This window comes from Belonocnema kinseyi, chromosome 4 (genome assembly GCF_010883055.1).
Source record: "Belonocnema kinseyi isolate 2016_QV_RU_SX_M_011 chromosome 4, B_treatae_v1, whole genome shotgun sequence".
NCBI classification, from domain to species: Eukaryota; Metazoa; Arthropoda; class Insecta; order Hymenoptera; family Cynipidae; genus Belonocnema; species Belonocnema kinseyi.
In genome coordinates, this window is record NC_046660.1 from 146,952,554 (window position 1) to 146,974,981 (window position 22,428).

At 36.0% G+C, this 22,428-nt stretch overlaps 1 protein-coding gene across 2 annotated transcripts in view; it reads left to right on the forward strand.

Annotated features, from left to right (window-relative positions):
- The window catches only part of LOC117172068 (ornithine aminotransferase, mitochondrial-like), a 195,072-nt gene that overhangs the window by 99,500 nt on the left and 73,144 nt on the right, over positions 1–22,428 (forward strand). For both annotated transcript variants that reach the window (XM_033359817.1, XM_033359816.1), the window contains exon 2: positions 8,299–8,603. In XM_033359817.1, the coding sequence (XP_033215708.1) occupies positions 8,299–8,603 (305 nt within the window). The remainder of the gene's footprint in view (positions 1–8,298; positions 8,604–22,428) is intronic.

The following is a 22,428-nucleotide window of genomic DNA, read 5'->3' on the forward strand; positions in this document are numbered from 1 at the left end:
AAGAAATAGAGAAAAGAGCGAGTTTAGTTTCGAGGAGGTAAGGTACTTCCGGTACATGGTCAGTCAGTCATATTTCCAAAATTCTGTCGAAGCAGTTTATGCTGTTCCTGATACTGATGATTCTTGGTACCTCTGGCGGCTCAAGAAGGTCCAAGAAATGCTGACGAATTTCTCAGACTGAAAGGTAAAGTATGAGCGTCTGTACTGTCATCGTCTGAACGAGTCACAGAGCATCCGTGGATGGCCGTAGCAGTAGATATAATGGGTCCATTTCCACCTAGTCATGTCCATTATCGCTACTTACTGATATTCCAAGATATGTTTACAAAATGGATAGTGTATGTACCTTTAAGACAAGCGAATCATGCAGGCTTATCCGATAATTGTACCATTTGAGGCAGGGGAGTTTAAAGATAGAACTAGAAGACTACCTCCATTGCAAGATTTAGTTGCCCATCACATAGATGTTGCGTCAGGCCGTCAGGCGAAGTATCATACTCGTAGAAAACGAAACATCACTTATCAGGTGGGGGACAATGTTTGTCGTAGGACTCATGTGATATCTTCCGCGCCATATTTCATTACGAAGCAATTAGCTCCGAAGTGTAGGGTCTGTTTGAGATTATAGAAGTTTCTTCTTCGATTGTGTATGTAATAAGGGGAATGTCTGGAAATAAAGAGAAGATTCATGTGAAAGATTTATAACACTATTGGTCTGTCGATAAATCCGCGATTAACAATCTCCTTTCTTCTTCCAGTAAGAATGAAGAAGAGTATCCCGAAGTTCAGGGAAACGTCGGTAGATGTCCTGAGGAAAAGGGTAGGAAGAGCATCTCATCAAAATTCGAGGACCAAACCGAAGATCCTAGAGTGCACGGAAACCAGAAGCATAGAGCCTCGCCACCTCGAGTTTTAATCTGTCCTGAATCCTTTCTTCAAGGAAAAGACTCCTGCTCAGGAAAACCCGGTCTTCCCGAAAGACGGAGAAGGCCGCGAGGATGTGCCACCTCTCGTGGTTGACCTGGGAAGCACTTAGCTTTGGAAGATTCGGGCACTGATAACGGCAGAGGCCTCCGGAGTCGAGGAGAACGCCTGTGCCCTACTCTCAAGCAAGCAAGTTCAGGGACGGGCCCAAGCAGAAAATGTAGGCCTCCTAAAAGGACTTATGTGACCCGTAGTTCCTACCTCTGGACAAGATCGAGAATCGTTCGTTGCGCAAGACTTAAAATCAACCAGAATGATTCCGAATGTGAGAGCAGCGAAGATGAAGAAGGGGGCGTTAGGAGGAGCAGTAGAATGCGAGAAAGATCCAAACAGCCTCCCTCCGTACTTGGGTGACTTGATTAACTAAGGAATAAATCCACTATGACAAGTGGTAATTGTATGACGGGGAGCTCCTTGAGGCTGGCCGGCTACACTCATCCATGCAAAACGACTATCCTAAGTGGTATTAAAAGGGGGAATGGTTTTGTCCGTCCGATTTACTCGCTAACTTCGATATAGAGCCCCTTTCGCTAGAAGGCATTGTACGTGGTAGCTGGTTGCGACGACCTGGGAATCAGTCTTTTCTACCCATAGACCCGGCTCTCCTTGGATTTTGCGAAAGGGAAGGGGAGTTACTCGTCTGGATGATTCAACTCTTCCCCCTGGGAAATTCACTACTACAGTGGTAACGGAGTGGCTTTGGGGAAAAGGGTCGCGCTGCCTGGCCTAGCGACAACAGTTGTGCGTTTAAGAACCACGTTTGTTGTTTTATATGTGACAAACCAGCAGTAAAATTCACGAGTTGCTATACGTGTCACCGGGGATAGCAAAGGGGAGATCAGCCATAAGTATCCTATGGGTGTTGAGCCTAAATTCGTAACGGCTCAAATCAGACAAAGTCAGATGCGACTCGTGATTCGGAACCAGACAGTCCTTTACTCAATGTATTAGCGGAAGTCATTATTGACCAGCTACGGGAAAATATCTATTTTGATTCTCGTTGGTCATGTTGGATGTAATTTAAAATTCGTTTTTGCCGTAGTCTTAAGTTTATCTTTTGCGGTTAATAATACAAATTAAGCATCATACATAAAAGCGGGACAGTACGATTAATAATATTCTTTCTTATTATTAATTTTAATTAGGCCGTTAAACATTCCAGATTGGAGTTTTGTTCGAGATTGGATTGCAGGTATCCGGTGAAATTGACTTCCCGTATTACCTGTCTGGGAACTCTTTTTTTAGCTATAATTTTTGGGCAATTCTCTTAACTTGTGTTAGGATTTATATTAATCATTTGGAAGACGATGTTCCTCACTCTATTTTGACAATTCGAAGGGATTCTTACTCTAAAATTAACCATACCAACTTCGCTCTATCAACTCGTTACACCAAGCAACTTCCAAAAAGTTTTCTTCACAATTACAAGACCGGTACGGATCATCCTACAGATTGTTAACTTCACTTGCTAACAAGCTCTTATTTTTAAAACAACGTGCTATTACTCAATTTACTGACTCTATGGGTTTAATACTCGAGTACTAGGAGGTTCAATAGTCTGGACGACAGGTGGCTCTTTGATGTCTTCCTGCACGGTATCTGTGAAAAACGGAAACGGTAATATATCGTGTTTGATTAGACCTTTAATTTGATCCTTCAGTGGCTTCTCCACAGGTGCCTGGCGCCAAGCATCACTTACTTATCCCGTTGGCTACCATTTGTGACAGTAAGTAATTAGCTAATTTTACAAATATAAGCAAATAAATTTGTTTTATCAATTAAAATATTTGACGTATCGAAGATGACATGAAATACTCTTACAAATCAATCTAAAACCTAAGCAAAATATATGGAATCTTTGTGAAATTATGTGGAAATATTTGAAATCTTCGCGAACGCTTTCTGTAATTTTTGAAAATCTTCAGGAAATATTTAAAATATTTGAACAATCTTTAGTAATTGTACGAAAGGACCTTATCTCATCGACGTCTTCTTGTCTATTTATTCAACAATGTACAATAATGAAGTTTCGGAATCAGACCTGTTCCCTCATCAGATTATCTTGGGTAATGTCGCGAAATGAACTAATATAATCTGATGAAGAATATGTCTGGCCCCAAAACTTCATTATTGTACATTGCCTAATAAATAGTAGAGAAGAACTCGATAAAGTAAGGTTCTTCCTTACAAATACTAAAAATTTTTAAAATATTTCAAATATTTCCCGAAGATTTTCAAATATTATAAAACTAAACTAGCTTCATTTATAATTAAAAAACAAATTAATATTTTTAATTAAAATATGAATTTCTTGTATTTAAGTGTGCACAGCGATTTTAAGGATTTCTTTGATATTTCTGAAATTTCAACAAATATTTCGCAAAGGTTTCAGGTAGACTTAAAGGATTTCACAAAAATTTCAATTGTTTTACAAAAATTGCAATGATTGCCTAAAGATTTCAACGATTTTATAAAGATTAATTATATTTCGCCAATATTTCGAGTAGATTTAAAAGATTTAAATGAGACTTTAATTACTTCAATAATTTCACAAATATTGCCAAATACTTTTAAAATGTTTTAGATATTTCACAGAGATTTTCAAAGATAGCAGAAAAATTTGACAAGGATTTCAATGATTTTTAAAAGATTTTATAGATTTCAAATATTTCGAAAAGATTTCACATACTTCATTATTTCATCAAGATTTCAGGTAGATTTTTGAAAAAATTAAAAAGACCCAATGAGTATAACCATTCGATTTCAGAGGATAAAAAAATAATATTACTTAGTGAGAATTTATTTTGGAATTTATTTTTTGTCGCGGAAAATTTGTCTTTTGTAGTTCTATTTCGGACTTTTTTTATTTTATAACTGGAAATAATCTTGAGTTGAAATATTGTAAATCTTGAAAACAGAACAGTTTGCAACTCCATACTTTTCCAATTCAACAACTTCCAATATTTAACGCAACATCTTTTTTCGGCATTTTTGTCTTAGAATTCGATAACAGAAAAAAAAGTTATTTTTGGTTGTGAAAACATTTCGATTACATCGTTTATGAGTACGGCGCATATTTTTGATTCCCTTGCATTTGCTTTTGCCTTTCACTAAAGAACAAAGTAATAGCAGCTTTTGATATATGTTTTTTTTTTAATCGTTTCGTCATTATATAATGAATTTAATTCTCTAATACAGCCTATTCAAATTGCATTCCTTAATACTTCAATAATTTCTTTTTTTTCTCAACCGGCTTTAATAGTCTAACAATAGGAAGGTCGGGTAAGACATTCATTATACGATCCGTTTTTACTTCTCCCTACAAATTGTCTCAGCGGACGCTTCAGTCTAGCGAGGCTAAGGTACAAACCTAGAGTTAAGTCCTAGTGCTTTGTGTGACCGTTGTGTGAACGTGTGTGTGCGTTTTTATGTGCGAAAATTGTATGGTAGGGCTGAGTGTAGTTTTCGTGTGTAGCGCGGTTACATCTTCGTTGTTTATGTGACGAGTGTGATTCTAGTTATACTTAATTTGAATTGTTTTCGGTCTTACGAAATCGAGAATGAATACTGAACGGAGGCGAAAATAATCGAGTTCCCTTACACGTTACATTAGTTTCTGAAAATATAAATAAAAAGAGAATGTTGTAAATCGCGAAGATGGAAATCGACAACAATCGGTTTTACAAATATCCATGCACTAAACCACCACTTCGACTGTAAGTACGGTAATTTCGGAAAGAGTGGTTAAGGTAAGGGACGGTATAGTGTGGAGAGATTGTTGCATCGGTAACGTGTCGGTAAGTGTATGATAAACGGTAACCATAGGTGCGGCGATAGGTTAGCGTTTATATAGACTAAAATCGCATCCACAGGTGCTCCTCTTGGGTATGATTTTATGCCACAGTATTTTTATAAAAGTCGGTAAAGTCCGAAATAGTAATAAACGACAACTACAAGTGCTCGTTTCAGTTAACATTTATTTCTTTGATTTTTGTAACCACAAGTGCGCCTGTTCGTTACAGAAATCGTATACGCATCCGTAAACTCCATAACGTCGGTTAAATCGGTAATGCCACTTATCAAAGTAATGAGCAAAATGGCAACCACAGGTGGGTCTGTTGTCTGAGATTTATGCGGCTTTTGGAGCTGACAATCACAGATGCTCCTGTCGATTGTAAATTCCCTTCTGCAAGAAAGCAAGGGTGTTGAGCAGTCACCTAAATGGGTTGGTCTCGGTGATGATTGTCGGGTCGCTAGAGGCGGGGATAGAGGCTTACTAGGCTCGGCGACGGGAGCCCTCTTGACGTATGCGTTGGTGACGTATGTGTGTTAACATCTCGTTACACAATAACTAAAATGATGAAGACATGCTTTAATCAAATTCTAATTATCTGAGTGAGTTTCATGATATCATTTTTAAAAATTAATTTTAAAAAGTTCTTGTAAAACGTTTAATATCTGCTCTGATAAAACAAACACTTATATATGTTGTTAAGGGATTGTCCATATATTACGTAAGACGTTTTTCTGTTGTTTGAATAAAGACGAAAATAATATTTTTATCAAGTTGAAAAGGACACAGCGATATAAACAAAAGAAAAATGTCTTACGTAATATATGGACGATCCCTAATATAACAATAGGATCTCTCAGCGTAGCAAAAGTGCGAAAACTCTTGGAGTTATGATCCGATTTTCTATCTTTTTTTAAGTTCCTTTCATGTTATAGCAAATCCAACGCAGCCTATTAAAGTTTAATTTATTAATATTTAACCAAATTTTTATTTTTCTCGAACGGCTCTTATTCTGTAGGAATAAAGAGATCGCGCCAAGTAAGAAACTGCACTTAAACGACATACATGCAGTCTCTCTTCGGGGTATAGTATTGTAAACAAATTGATTCTGGCGACAGTGCCGTCCCTCAAGAAAGCGCGAAAAAGCCTGGGAAACGCTGCGCTAGACCAGCGGCTTTAAACTGAAGTCCCTTGATAATTTTGGACGGAGAAACCATAAAAACGTCATTGCTGGCTCGCTGTAATTTTCAAATTGAATATTAGCAAACAATAGTATATTTTTAAACTTTTTCTTCTTCTTTCACTATCAAAAAACTATACTGAGTGTGTAAATAAAGTTTTAAAAGATGTCAGCAAATATTTAACCAAGTTGAGACGCTTTATATTTCAAAAACTTATTAATTTTAGATGTTTACATTTTTCGGTTCTTCATTTTTCCTTCTAACAAAAATTATGGGACAAAAATCTCTAAGGAGAAAAGTCATTTTTTATATAAACCTTTAAAATTCCATTATTATAAAAAAAATGAAAATGATGTAACTTACAATGGAAAGCATTGAAAATGAAGAAATTAAAAAATCTTTCTTTGAACCAATAATACAAAATAATTGGATGAGCCTTAACAAATCAAAATTTTGTGACCCTGTAATTCATATATAGTGAGGCCAAATTCATATAAGAAAATCAGTCATATTTTTTAATATTAATTGAGAAACAATTTTTTTAATTCAAGCTTTAATTGTGCGAACATAATATTTTTCTTTATCAATAATTTGAAAAAAGTTCAGATCTATTGATTACAATGAAAACTTCGAAAGTAATGAAATGACAATTGAGTGCGTTTTGGTGCAATAATGTTGACCTTAAATTTTTAAAAGTCACTTACTTTGCATTTGCTTTGTACATAACTTCATAAAGATCTCGAATTCAAATTATTTTAAAATTATAATGGAGTAAATTTTTTTTCCTAAAAACCGTGCAGAGTGATTTGAAAATATGTGGAATAATTTTACATGTCGAAAAATAAAGTTTGACTGAGTACCTGTTCTTCTTTGTTGCACATCAATATTGGTATTTTCCCTCCATGTTTATAATGTAAGGAAAAAGTTTGCTGCTTTTTTTTATAATTCGAATTAAAATAAAAATTTTGAAAGATACGGAATAATAACGCAAAGGATGAAAAGTAGTCTTTCCGCAGAATTAGTCCCTGTTGCAAGAAAAACATTTTAAAAAGAAGAAACATATGAAAAGAAAAAGATAGATATTAAATCCTTCTCCAATACACACTTTGCATCCCACGAATGCTGTCTTTTTCTTACCACGCCTTATCAGTTATCTCTGCTAAGACCTATCTCTTTGTATCCCTGACTATCACTTGCAGTCACAACTTTCTGTCTTTTTCTATCCCCGCCTTTATCCTTGGTGTTCAAAACAGGCTGTCTTTCTTTATCACTGATTCTTTCCCCTGTGGTCACATTGGCCAACCTTTTTCTATCTATGTTATTCACAAAAGCCAATGTTTATCTATCCCGGACTATTCACTACCAATCATATATCGTTTTAATTTCCATCCCTTTGAATCTATCAAAAAATGTTGTATTAAAAATGTAGTCTCACGCTGCAAAGGCGTCTACCGACTCTCCAGTTACAAACGGTGCAGACAATTTAACTTGTTTCTGATTTTTACAGTCAGCTATCTACCGGGAACCTGCTGGTACGAAGTCAGGGATGTACATCAAGTAACACGCGCCTCTCAAAGGATAGAGTTGAATAAGCTGTGGATACACTTAGATAGAAAGACTGGTATTCGAGAAGATAGGGCTATTTTAGATTTGAGAGATGATAGAAAAGGATTTAATTATATAAGAAGATACGAATTGAAAAAGATATACTAGATTTTTAATTGCCTAACGGATAGAAAAAGAAAGCCGTAGATAAGTGAAAGATTCATTTGGATAGAAACACTACAATAGGGGTCGGGAGCCGAAAATACAAATATACGTGGATAAGGGGCACATAGGCATGGATAGGGAGACTGAGATTCAAAAGAATAGAGGTGATTGTAGATTAAAAGAAAGATAGAAAAGGTTCGAAGATATAGACACGGGATAAATATGGATCCATCTTTTCTTTCCGTTTCAATTTTGAATATAGAAAATGATTCAAATGGATGGAGACTCTATACATGTGCTTCCAGCAGGGCCTCCAGAACTTGCTAGTGCAAACATTTATCGCAAAAAAGGGTATGCGTAAGGTACAATATGCTTTATAGCATGCTTGGATAACTCACGCAGTTATGCTATACAAATTTACTTTATATACTTTTACTTTTTTAAATATTTTATAGTTCTAAAATACTGACACGTATTTAAGGTTTTTATGTCCAAAATTTAATTGACCAAAAGGTGTGTTTTAATTTGAATTAGATTTGAACACTCTTGATATAAAAATCATGCCATGCTGTCCTACATAATTTTATTTATTGTGACTGAATATGATGTTTGTTATTTTTCTAATTTTAGGAGTAGAAGCTGGAGACACAGCTTTAAAAATGGCTCGAAGATGGGGATATAGAATAAAAAAGATTCCAGAAAATAAGGCAACAGTTATTTTTCCTAATAATAATTACTGGGGACGTTCATTAGCAGCTATATCAGCTTCTACAAATGCAGCTTTTTATGAAGATTTCGGGCCACTTATGCCGCTGTTTGATAAAGTACCTTTCGATGATTTAAATGCTTTAGAACGCAAATTTAATAGCAACCCCAATATTTGTGCATTTATGATGGAACCTATACAAGGAGAAGCTGGAGTCCTCGTGCCAAAAGTAAGAATTTTATAAGCCTGGGCTTCAACACAACTACTGACGGTTTGAGTTAGAAAACCTTTTTATGTCCATCAAGGTCTTCAACTTTGAAGCTTGTCTGGGGGTGAATTTAACAATGTGGAAATTATCTATTATTAATTTCAAAATATTTGAAGATTGCAAATAATTTAGAAGAATTTTGACAGATTTCGTATGACGTCAAGTTATTTGAAGAAAAATAGGGACATTGCAATGTATTTTAAATGTTTTCACGAACTTCATAAGATTTCCAAAGGATTCAATGATTTTAAATGATTTTGATCATTTTCAAGAGATTTGATATAGGATCTTATAGGATTTTTAAGAAGTTTCCTGAAATTACACACCACCTCAAAATAGGCATGATCACGGAATTAACAAGAATTAAATCACGTTATTAGTGGAATCCAGTATTGATTAGAAATATATAAGCGATGCCCTTAATCGTTGCTGAACCCCAGTTGGCCGGGAGCAAAGGGGTTTAGTTTCTTCATTGAACTTGGGTCATAACGGATATGAATTTCCGTAAATGTAGGTCTGAGTTCCCACAACATAAATAAATATGAGTGCCTTCAAAATTCTTGAACGCTGTATCATGTTCACGGGGTCTTATGCCGCGCCGTCGCACAGTCCTCATTTCATGAGGACTTTGCTTCCCATTAGCAAATGTATTTTTGCTTCTTCATTGAGCTAGTATTAGTGATTTCTTAAATAATGAACAAACTAAAGTTTTTATTTTGATAAATGTAAAAATAGAAATGTACACAAGATACAAATTACAAATTAATACAAAACATTATTTAGAACGCAATGGCAAATCAGAAACATCAGATTTGGTAATTGAAATGATAATTTTTGCCGCCTAAAGAGGGAAGTAAAAAGTTCTTTCGAATCCTATCCTTTACAAAATTTATGATTTTTTTAGAAAAATTGTCAGAATTATTTTATTTAAAAATCTAAGATCAAAAGTTTCTTCTGTTCATACATCGACTTTGAATCATGTCCATGGAAAAATTTTTATGTTTTAAAGAATTGTTTGAAATATGCATAAATATATCAAATACCTTTTGAGTTATCTTCCGGGCATGTTTTTGGGATGACAAGGTTCCATTTAACCATATAAAAAAAAAACGATTTTTTGAAGCCGTTTCATGGGTCGCTCCTCTTGAATGAATCTGTTATATCATCAGCGAATGTTACCTTAACGACAGTAGACAACCCGCTGAACCATGAAGGAAGACAATATAAAATATCGATCAAGTTAAGAATCCTCAATAACAGAAAATGCTTAGCGCCTTAATCAGACTAGATAAAAAATAATTTTTTAAAATTAAAATTAAAATTATTTCTAGAAAAAAATATCCTACTCCTTCTTGACTCCTCCATTGGAAAACGAACCACAAAACTTCTTAATGGATAAAGAAGGAGTTGGATCTTTTTTCAAGAAATAATTTTAATTTTAATTTGAAATAATTATTTTCCATCTGTTCTGATTAAAACGTTAAGCATCTTCTTTTATTGAAGATTTTTAACCTAATTGATATTGTGGGTTTTCTGCCTTCATGGTTTATAAGGCTGTCTACTGTCAGTAAGTAACATTCGCTGATGATACAACAGATTGATTTAAAATTATTACATGTAACATTAACACCTAACTAAAAATTAGCGTTATTTTCTTGAATTAAGAGTTCTTATTCTGATCCATCTAATAGCCTGATTGCAAACGCTCCTGACTGGAAATCAGAAGTTTTGTGGTTCGCTTCCCAATGGAGTGAAGGAGGAGTAGGACCTTTTTTAAAGAAATAATTTTAATAAAATGTACTAATACACAATTTCCGAGGGAATTTTTCTTACTCCGTCTTGGGGAAAATTCCCTTAAATGATTTGTGAAATATTGCGAAAGAAATTTTGGAATATAGCCCCCCACCACCAAATTTGGGAACATTCTCTATTATTCTGTGAAATCTCATTGAAAGTTTAGGGAATTCTCCCTGAGGCGTAGCAGGGAACATTTACTAAATTTTGTAGAATTTTATTTAAAATTCAAGGAATTTTTCCTAAGGCGGCATGATAGTATGTAATAACATAAAATTACCAAAAATTTGTGGAATAATAATAAAGAAAGCGAGGGCCACAGCCCGACCATTTCAATTGAAGAACCTCACCCTAGAGAAACCGCCTTGTAGATCACGTTAGTCTCTGAGGCAGTTCAATATACTTAGCTTCGCGTCGACTCATCTTGTAAACACTTACCGTGCTAATAATTTATTGCATTCTGATCTTAACAGTGAAAGTTTATGAAAAGAAATCTTTAAGACGAATCTTAAGATTGAATCTTTTCTCCAAAAAAATGTGATACATTTTGCAAAATATTATGCTAGTTTATTAAATATTTAAGGTCAATCGATTCATGTTAAATCAAGGCATCTTTTCTACTTTTGCTTCTACTTTAAATTATGAAAATGAGAAAATTTTTACAATAAAAATCCATTCTTAATATAATGTGACCATATTTTCGTTACGTGAACCTATACCATATACGCAGCAGTAAGATTGAGATGGATAGGAGGAATCAAAAATGTCTTTGTTGACTTAAAATATCGTACAGCCTACACATATTGACTGATTTGGGGGAAAAAAAGTTAAGAAAATTCCTAAGAAAATTGTCGAGCCTTATTTTTAGATAATTTTTATTTTATTTTGTTAAATTAAAATTTTTTTAAAAGTAATTGAATATGATGAAAGAAATTACCTTTTTTCTATTTGAAGTTCCTGGTGCTCCTTAATGACAGTAAAATTGTTGAAAATGTCCAAGTTTCATTGATTAATATGGGCTAAAGATGTACCACTATTATAGAATAAAAAATTTATGATAATATAAGCACAATGCAGAATTTTTTAAAACAAATGATTAAAGAAGTGCATTATTCGGACATTTGTCGACAAAAAAACTCGATTTTTTAATGCCAGTTCTTTCAGTTCCGAACTTAATGGCAATTTAAGCAACAGTCATAATTCGTTCATCAATTTTATGATTTTTTAAACAACATTTAATAAAGAAACACGGTGTTTTTCGTTATATTTGTTGGCCGGGGAAAAGTGAAAAGATGAGTGAGTAGGACGAGGTTGTGGTGAGTTAGGGACTGGGGTAAAAGTGCAAGTTAGAATGATGGAAATAGTAGAAAGTGCGAATTTAAACGAAAAATCAAAGAAATCGACGATAGTTGATTTTGAGGTCAGGTAGGAGTTCAAAGGGTGTGAAGAAAGAATGATTAAAATAGGCACACATTATCAAAAGAAATCAGTGTAAGACTGAGAGTTTTGGAGAAAGTTGGAAAAATGTTGGGGTGGATAGAAAGCAGAAGAGGAGAGGGAGTTGAAGCTAACGGCCAGTTAAAAGGGTAGAATAGCATGTTGGTTTTACGGTGTTCACAGCGTGATTGCGAAAGAAGCAGAGCGAGTTAAGGAAGAAGAGTAAAGCAAATAGAAATAGTGATAACAAAGAGAGAGAAAAAAGTAGCGTAGATTAGGCAAGCAGTAATTGAAGTGCAGATGAGGCGTTCGCTACGCCTTTGCATTCCGTAGCAACGGTAGAATCGGCTGAATCGAGACGCGAAAAGGGATATAGGCGCGGGAGGCCCACTAAGTTAAAAAGCATTAGATCGATATAAAAGTGCTTGGGGTTGGGGGATTTGTTACACAGGTGGCAAAAGTCGATAAGCTCGATTAACAGCGAGTGCGTGAATAGTGAAGGCTAGTAAATGGAGGATAAGAAAAGGAACAGAGAGCAGGTAGGCGAAGATGCGGAGAGACGCAATAATAGTGAAAATGTCAAGAAAAACAAAAAAAGATCGCCGGAGAGAGATAGGTATGAAGGGAATGTATTTATTAAATTAGAAGCCCTTATAAAGGGATTTAAAGAGGAGACCTATGGAAAAATGGAAGAGGCTTATGGAAGACTCAATAATTTAAAGGGGGAATGGGTCGAGGTAAAGGGCGAGGTAAGAAAAATGAGACAAAAGTGGGAACAATTGGATCAATTATGGAAAGGAGAGAAAGAGAAGGTATGGCGAAAAATTAGAAAGCATAGTGATTTGTGCGAAAGAGAATGAAGAGTTTAGGAAAAGGGAAATAAAAATGCTAAAAGAGAGAGTGAGCAAACTGAAAATAAGTAATGAGCCTAAGGTAAGAGAGAAAGAATGTTTGAAAGAAGTGAGAGAGTGTGAGGTGGTTAAGCATGAGCAGAATTTAATGTGGTGCTTGTGACTAAGTGACGTTGAAAGAAAAATGGAAGGGTAAGAGGGGGCAAAGAGAAAAATGAAATGAAGGGCCACACTGCATGTGGACGTTATAGTCACGATGCTTTTTGGCGTAAGAGCCTTCCTGCAACAATGTGGTATCACCGCGGCATCATTGATTTTCAGACTACATATCGATTCTGATTTTTTAAAGTTTGTTTGAAAAAATGATGAATTCTTGGAAAGAAATAGTTGCTGCAAAAGTGACTTTTTATGTGTGAACATTGAAGCTTTCTGGTGTGCACCGATCTTTAAACAACGCATTATTGCACATAATGATCTTTTTCAATGCGCTCTTTTTGCGATATAATAGAGCTAACCAATCGCTCAAAAGTAAAATATTTTTTTTCTCCTAAGTTAAACCTTTAAACAGTTACGTAATTTTTTATGTATCAAAATTAAAGCTTTTTCGTGCTTGTTAATCTTTTATTAGGGCTTTCTCACACATAGTTATCTTTTTTAAGGTGCTCTTTTTGCAATTCAATAGAGCTAACGAACAGCAGAAAAGTGCTTTCTTCTTTCTGTTTTAAGTTGAAAAATAAAACATCAACGCTATAAAGCTGTAAAGGTTTTGAAAGCGGACAGTAAAAGGGCAGAGAAAGAAATTGGGAAGCTAATGAGTAATACGTTTTTAGTAATCTTGGAGAGTGCATAGGATAACTATAAAGTTATGAAGAAAAAGAAGTTATTGAAATAAAGAAATGGAAGGATTCGAAGAAGATCTGGCGTGGCAGGAAAGAAGAACATAGTGTCTAATCGAGTGAAAGACATGGACATGGTGAGGATGCACAAAGATTAGATATAGGTAAACGGAGAAATATGGATTCGGGCCAATTAAGTAGAAGAACTGAGGAAGGCTAGGAAACGGGTAGTGAATGAAGGGGACAAAGAGCATAAAAAGGGGAATAAAAGTGTCAGGGGGGGTTTTAAAGCGGCAAGAGGACTTAAGTGAAGGGAAAAAAGGAGAGAAGCTTAAAAAGAGCAACGTGAAAATAGCGTTCTGAAACGTGCCACGATTAAGAAACAAAGGCAAAGAATGTTAGGTATATTTGCAGAAGTGGAATGTGATAATGATGAGTGAGACGTGAATTAAAGAGCAGGAGCTGAATGGCATGAAAAGAATATTAACGAAAGTAAATGAGTGGAAAATACAAGCAGCACGAAAAGAGCACGTAAAAGGGAAAGGAATGGATGGTATGGTGTTAGGGGTAAAAAAGGAACTAGTAGTAGAGAAAAAGAAGGAGGAGTATATAGAAGGAAAGGACGTAACAATGGTTAGAAAAAAAGGAAACGTTATTGTGTATCTAGTATACGGGAAGAGACTCGAAAAAGGAGGAAATAGGTCGGGAGGTTAGTAGACCACTGGACTTGCTAAAGGAGATGAGATGGTTTATTTGTAACGAAAATACAAGGGGGAATGTAAAAAATTAATAAACATATGTAGCTATAGGGGACATAGTAATTGATTACATTCTGGCAGAAGAAAAAATAAGGAAGCTGTTGGTTAGGATGAAATTGGGCAACGTGATAGATTCAGAAAACACTTTCCGGTAATCGCGACAAATAGATATGGTGGCCTAAAGCGCAGTAGGCGGAAGAGAAAAGGAAAGAGAGGACAGAAATTACAAATGAGTATTTGAGGGTAGGAAAAGTTAAGAAAATTGAGAGAGAACATAGAAAACGAGGAGATAGGGGTTTGAAAGAGGAAGGTAAGTTAACGTAAGGAAGAGGTAAGAACAAGAGAAAAAGAACAGGGGAGGGGGGTGTAGGAGAAGCTAGTAGGACAATGAGCGCAGGGAAAGTAAAGGTAGGAATGTACGAGAGTAAGAAAATTAAGAAAATGGAAAATGGAAAAAAGATAACTCAACGAGAGAAAGAGAGAGCACCAAAGAATGTTGAACAAGAAAAGAAAAAATTAGTAAGAAATGGCTGTTAAGAGGAGAGGAATAAAGGGCGAAGGGAGAAGGAAGGAAGTGGTCGATGGGAACGAGGACATTGAAAACTAGATTGGTAGGCATCAAGTAAATGAGTCGATTGCAAGGTTGAAAAAAACCAGGCAACAAGGGAAGATGGCTTGAAAAAAAAGGCACTGCAATATGGGGCGTTAGGCGTGAGGAAAAAGATGTCGAGGATATGCAACAAGGTACGGAATGGAGAAGGGTCTGCTAAATTATATTAAAACATAATTGTCTACAACATTTATTTTAATATATATTTTTAATTTCTGCATTAGAAAGTTTCCATAGGCGTTCAAAGGTCAACTTACCAAACTTCAATTTGATAAAATAAGAAACCAAATGTGCAGTCATGTCTAATTCAGCCCAAACGTTGTGGCTCACAGAGCTCCTAATTAACTCCTGCGTGACGTAATCTCAAGTTAGTGCTTCAGCGCAGAGGTTGGCGAATAAGCTATCCATCCAAAAGGCGACGGCATCCCGTCCAAATATAATACCTCTTCCCCTCCTTCCAGCGCTGAAATAGATTTCTGGCCCTACTTTTCCTGTCTATCTAAGGCCATCTTTTTAATAGATTTCCAGAACAAGAGCAAAAACATATGGATTGTAACGCATCGCTCAAATTTTTCTACGTATAATATATAAAAGACATAATATACGTGTAATAATGCATAAAACAATCAATCATACATATCAAAGATGTCACACCTAGTAGCCTTGTGCATGATTTCTCGTAAACTGTCAATAATTTATTAATTTTTAAAATAATCTCAAATATGGCAGCCCACCTTGAAAAGAGTCAGTCCTATTAAAAAAAAGGAAACCGATTCAATTTGACTTTCTTGAGATGAAAATTTCAGTATATTGCATATTCGAAAGCATTAAAAAAACTGACATGTTTACGAAATCACAAAGACGTCCGATGTTCGTGTACTAAAGCTCGCGTACAACAACAAACGAAAAGTGCAACGTAAGTTTTGTAACTCTTTCTGACACGATCACAAGCAAAGCGAACATTAAATGGGCCTGCATAGTCCACACCAGAATGTGTGAATGGACGATTTGGAGTTACTTTAAATTCAGGTGAGTCCCCCATAAGTTGTTGAGACAAAGCCGCTCTTCACGTATGTGAGAGAGAACTTGAGAACTCGCAACAGGTTTTGAAGCTTTAACACCCTCCAAAATATATATGCGAGTCTCGAAAAATGAGTCAAGTTGCTAATAAGTGGGATAATCAGTGATAAAACCAATATGTATCTCCCATTCCTTAAGAGTACCAATATCAAACTTTTTAACCATTATAAAAGAAGTAAATCACTCCAATGTTCTGTTAAACGTTTAAGATTTTTAAGAGCCGTCAATGACTCATTTGTGTTATCGCGTAAGTTTTTTAAGTCTTCCAGAATATTATTCGCCACATTAGGAATATTGATAAAGGCTGGTAAATGAGTTGAAATTAAAGCTCTTTTGTTGTCAAATCTGGTCTTTAGCGACTCCCAAGTGAAGATAAAGTTAGAATCAGTTATCGAAACATGTCTTAAAAAACCTTCAGCTTCGCCCTTTAAGGACAATTTTAAATAGTGTAATCTTGTTACATTTGACAATGAATCGTTTCGAATCATCAAAGCATTAAATTAATTTGCGGAAATTCTCCCAATCCTTTTAGTCTCTTGAAAACTGCGGTAAAGGGATTTGAGGAAGCCTAACAGGCCAGGAATCATGACGAACAATTTCAGACTGACTTAAACTTTTATTAGTCTTAGTCTCAGGAGTAAGCAAGACCAATTGATTATATAAAAAATCTCGCGCATTAAGACAAGCATCTTCAATAGCGAGACACTCAGCCTTTGTGAAATATTCCAATTTCTCACGCTCAGCCGACGTAGTTCCAGCTTTAATCTCCAGATGCAGCGTTTCACAACTCTTCCAGCGTTGGTCAAGAAGTTCTATCGGGGATTTGACAGTAGGCTCTGTTAGATTGGCTTTTCTAATTTTCTTAAAATTGGTTTCAGTGCGTAGAATCGCCTGAGAAATCTCTGATAACTCAGAGAATACCGGATCCATTTTAACAAAAGGAGCAATTCAAGTTGACAATTGCTGAAAATTCAGATAAAATTGAAAAGTCTTAATGCAAACTAAATAACTTATTTACTTTAGTGTCAAAGTACTCTCACAATACGAGAAAATTTGGGCGTGCGAGAGCATAATTATGAATAAAATGTCAATAAATCATCACTGAAATACTACGGTCTGAATTATTATTATTTTGTTTGCCAGAACGAGCCTCTCTCATTATGGATAAATTAAAGTTGCCATCTTATCACTGGAAAAGGTTAGAAATCGATGAAGTCTAAAATTATATGTGTTGACAATCATCCAAATATCAGTTGGTAAACCTGTTATTTCTTCCTGCAGGTGAGGAATAATTAAAGACTGATCCAGTGAAGAATGATAGCATGAAATCGTGCAGTACAGACTGTTTGCAGAAGGACATCTGCCTTACAGTACGTGCGAAGATGTTGTCACTAGCTTATATACTTGCTATATGACCTCAAGCCGTCATATTTTCCACCTAGTTTCTGTGCCTTAATTTAATAAAATTTCTCATTTTGGTCTTTTCTTTATTAATTTTACACTTTTAAATGTTTTTTTACGATCTTCTAACCGACTCGAAGGACCATTTTGTTTAATGCTTATGTTTATTAATATTAATTTTGCCAGATCAGAAATAGACAGAGGAAGAATCGTTAGAAATAATAATAAGTTCAATTTTTATTTTAAGTATAGAACACTTGGCAAACTAAGACCATTTTTTGGAACCACACAGATCACTCACTCACTCGTTTATATGGACATTTTTTAAAGATGTATCAATTAGTATACTTATTCAGTTAATCGCAGAAAATCTCATGAAGGCGAAACATCACAACTTTAAACAAGTGCTATACAGCAACTTTTGCGCTGGAGAGACCTTCACATACCTGGGGGTGCCACAGATCCGCATTCAGGATGTAACTTAAGAATACCCTCCGAAGCAAATACAAAGGTCTCATCCGACAGATTTCGTCTTTCGAACTGTCAGCGAGGAAAAAAGTATCTGCAAAGAACATGCTGGCCGTCCTGGTAGTACTCTATTTATTTGGACTTCACAGAAATGATAATTTAGCGGGCATTATAATGAACCACTTCTTTGAAACCTAGGACTCTTAACGGAATGGATCTCTTTCTTTAGATACATTCCAATGTCCGTTTTAGAAAACTAAAATTGCATGTTATATTGGAATGTTCCTATCTAAACATATAATTATATCTTAGCCAGAGGTGAAAGTGTCTACATATTCGAGATTTGCTTGTCCACTTGATCAAAATTTTCAGCCAACCTACACAAACAAGATCCATAAGTACTATATATTGAGTTAATGCATGAAGTAAAGACCATCCATACTGGACTGTTGTCACCTCCACTGTTCGCGATCACTGTTTAGGTATGGCAGCGGTAAAGGACACGCTGCAAACTACACCATGCTCATAATTGTATTTTCTACAACATCATCGATGGAGGTTTCAGGCATCGTATTAAATTTATTTATAGCATCCTTATCTCATCAGTCACTTGATTTAGTATGTGGCTATGATGTCAAACTGTAGTAATAATAATTTCCCCGCTCAAGGTGCTCTCGCGTTGATGTAGTGGTAGAGCTTGATCTTTCCTCTCATGACTAAGAAGGTTATGCTGGTGGTGGCCAATAGCTTGTCGCTTCCCGAGGAGTGGCAAGGTGTTTCTGGAGCCACCACTAAGGGTCATTGCATGCGGGACGGTGGTGACTGTTGCCTGCGAGATGTACAGGTAGATCTCACTACTCAAACATCTGGCCAGAAAGAACATTTGCGACAAACGATAAGCAGTGGAATATCAACTGTGCCTTAACTAGCACTAAAAGTCTGACCAAAAGATCTTAAGAGATTTCAAGAGGTGGATGGCCTTATACGAACAGAGACAGAAGCAGATGCTTAGAAAACAAAAAGGCAATTGAAATGGACATATCATATGAACAGAAAGGTTATGCGCCTTTATTTTTTTGGCACAGAAATATGGATCGATTTTGAATCTTTAAATAGCTGCTATCAAAACGAAAGTTGAACAGAAGCTTCCTACTGATGAACTTCCTTTGGAAGATGTGAATAACGAAGTATTGATGGAAGCTGAAAGCATAGGTGCTAAGCATAATGAACATCAAGTACCGGATCCACTAGATCCTCATCCGGATATTAGTAATGAAGATATGAACAGCAAAATCCCAGAAAAACTATAGAACATTGAAAGGAATTTTGGTCATGCCTTACCAGATTTCAGATATGTAAAACCAAAACTAAGGCATTTTCTGTCTAAGATGAACATCACAAATGATCTCTGTGCAGTAATGGAACACCTCAATAGCAAGGTTTGACCTACATATTTGAACGTAACATAAACTTCGGTCAAGGTGCAAACTCTAGTATAATGTGCTGCTGTGGCAACCGTTAGAACGTTGGGCCACAGAACTAGGCTTATACATGCAGTCTTGGTCCCATAAACGAACCGAAATCTCCCATGAAAGATCAGATTAAATATGGATGTCAGCAATGTAAGGTGCTAATTGAGTCGTTTTACTCAATATAAAAAGAAAATAGAACCAGAAAGCTCATACAGCATGTTACTAGGGTCATCAAGACTTGGCCCATCGAGGCATAAACACGACACCGAGGTCCCTCAATTGGAAGACATGACGAACTACTGGTCGTGTGCTTTAAGAAACATGAACAGATGAAATTTGGACACTGCGTGGTTACAACTGAAGAATACAAGGGCAAGAAATAGCCCTGAAATGCATCTGCAAAATATCAAAGCCTTAAACTTTTCATCAGTCCTGAAAGTAACTGGAAATCTCCAGCTCCGAATATGCTACACAACTTCTGGTACAAGTACCTGATGAGTGTGCATCATGCACTGGCAAGGTGTTTTGAGGCTGTTTTGGGCTTTGTGCTATAGACACGTTTGTCATGAAACAAGTTCGTAAGCATCAAAGGAACTTGCACATGGCACACATTAGATACGAGCAAGCATCATTGAATTTCTAAGTCGTTCGATGCGGCTTTGTTTCACAAGAATCAAGTATTTTAATCATGGACAATCAAGGATAACTAGATCAATACGCATTATGATGAGTATATTTCAAGGAGACTCCTTTAATGTATTATTGTTTTATTTAACGTTGAGCGAATTTAGCAAAACACAAAACAGCATGTCTCGCGGGTTCAGAATATATGATAATGAAGATAGTCATCAATTGGCCCATCTTTTGTACATGGATGACCTGATGAAGGGACCACAGAGTTAAAGAACTAGTACGAAAATTGCATCAAAGCAATGGCTGTAAGCGAGTCACATAAATATCAGGATATTCTTGAATCTAAGGGTATTCAGCATACGAAAGTTTAAACAAGCTGAACAAGTTGAACTGAATCGTGCTCGTAGACATGACGAAGCACTGAATACACCAAATTAATTCAGCGATTGAAAGGGTAGTACTATCATGCCATATAGGGAGTAGGGGCGTTGAAGATATCAAAAAACGGTGTGAGTCACAAGTTATACGCTCGCGAGACGAAGTGGATGGTGAGGCATCCAGTATTTGGCTGAAAAAAGGTTTTCTGTATCTAGAGACAAAAAGATTCGTCATTTCGATACATTACACAGTTGTCAGCACCAGAAATTATCGCAAACACGTGTTTCATTAGGACGTAGTTTCCCGGTGCCGATTATGTGTAGATACCAATGATTCCATCACGCACATTATTAAGAGTGTTCGCGTAACGGCTCAAAGAGAATATACACACAGATCTAATCTTGTTACGGGCATCACACAGTAACAACTTTCCCTAAACCTAGGATTCTTAACGGAATGGATGCCCTTCTATAGACACATTTCAATGCCTGTTTTAGAAAGCGAAGATTACACCTTATATTGGGATGTTTCTATCAAAACGGATCATTACATTCGAACCAATTGACCTGACCTATGTTATATATGTAAATTGCTGAATCGCCTGCAGTATAACGAAGATAGACCTGACATTAATTACTACTACTTGCCTACTGTAATATCGTCGCAAGTGATTTCAATCATCTTATTAATTGAGTTCACAAGATCGCTAACTTATTAGAAAATTGACATAGTCTGTGGCTAATAACGAAAAAATTGGATGTAAACCAGAAAAAAAGTTTAAACGAAAAAACTTATACTATATCGTATACTGGAATATTGCTATCCAAACGGATCATTATATCAGAGCCAACTGACTCGCTCTAATGATGCTAGAGATGAAAAATGGTAGAGTCTACGTCATCGATGTTGCTTGTCCACTCAACCGAAACTTGCAGGTAACCTACACAACCAAGACCCAAAAGAATAGCAAGCTAAGGCATGAAGTAGAAATAATAGGGTGAAATTCAAAAATTTCATACATCTATCCTATTGTGCTTCCAACTACAGGAAAAGTGCACCAACGATGCACGCAAGATACACGGAACATGTCAAACACTCAAGCAGTCACTAGGGTACTCGCAGCTGCTCAAACATCGGTTTCATTAAACGCCTGTCGCATTGTAAGAAACTTGCTAGACTGTCAGGATGTATGTGGATATAAAAGACGGTAGCTTCAAACAAAAAATCCAGGGGCGAAGAAATTATTCTTTTATGCTCTCTTCCGCTGCGTTCTGATAACAACAATATAAGAGGAACCGCACACTACACCATGCAGCTAATTTGTCCAAGAACAAAATCGTATTAAATTCATCAGATCTTGAACTCACCATACACACAATAAAAACATTGGTCTACATAATGGAATTCTCAATATTTATGCGGTCATTCGTATTTATCCACGCAAACATTCATTGTGCGCTCGGAAAAGCCTTCTAGTACAGCCCGTGTACCGACCGGCGGTAATTTATTCAAAAATACTTTTTATTGCTGCGGAAACCTTCCAAAAACTAACATTAGCCATTCTAGATGCCTTGCAATTTTTTGTGCGCTTATGAAGAAATTAATGAATAAAAGTGTTATTTAAGAGAACATTTACTAGTCACGAACATTGTTTTTCCTTTTGTAACCCCCTTCCCTACGTAACCCGTTCTTCAAAGGTTTTATGAATATTTTTATAGTTCCCACAATAGAAATCAAGACATTTTTTGAGTAAATTAATTTTTTTTATTCAACTACAAACATAGACATGGTCAGCGCATTCACAGATGGGACGAGATAGTTACGAAAATTAGCCCTAAAGCTTCCCACGAAAGGTATATACGCGTGAACATGTAGTGGTAAGCAGCTTCAGTTCCCAGTTTTTAGGTCCCTTTTTTCGCGAACACTCACATATTTACTAATGATTTGTGAAATATGAATATCAATTGATAATACGAGGGTAGTTCAATAAGTCCTTAGAATGACCAACATATGGCGCGCGAATCGCTCCAAATCATCTGTTTTCAGTCAGCACCACTCCCGACTAGAT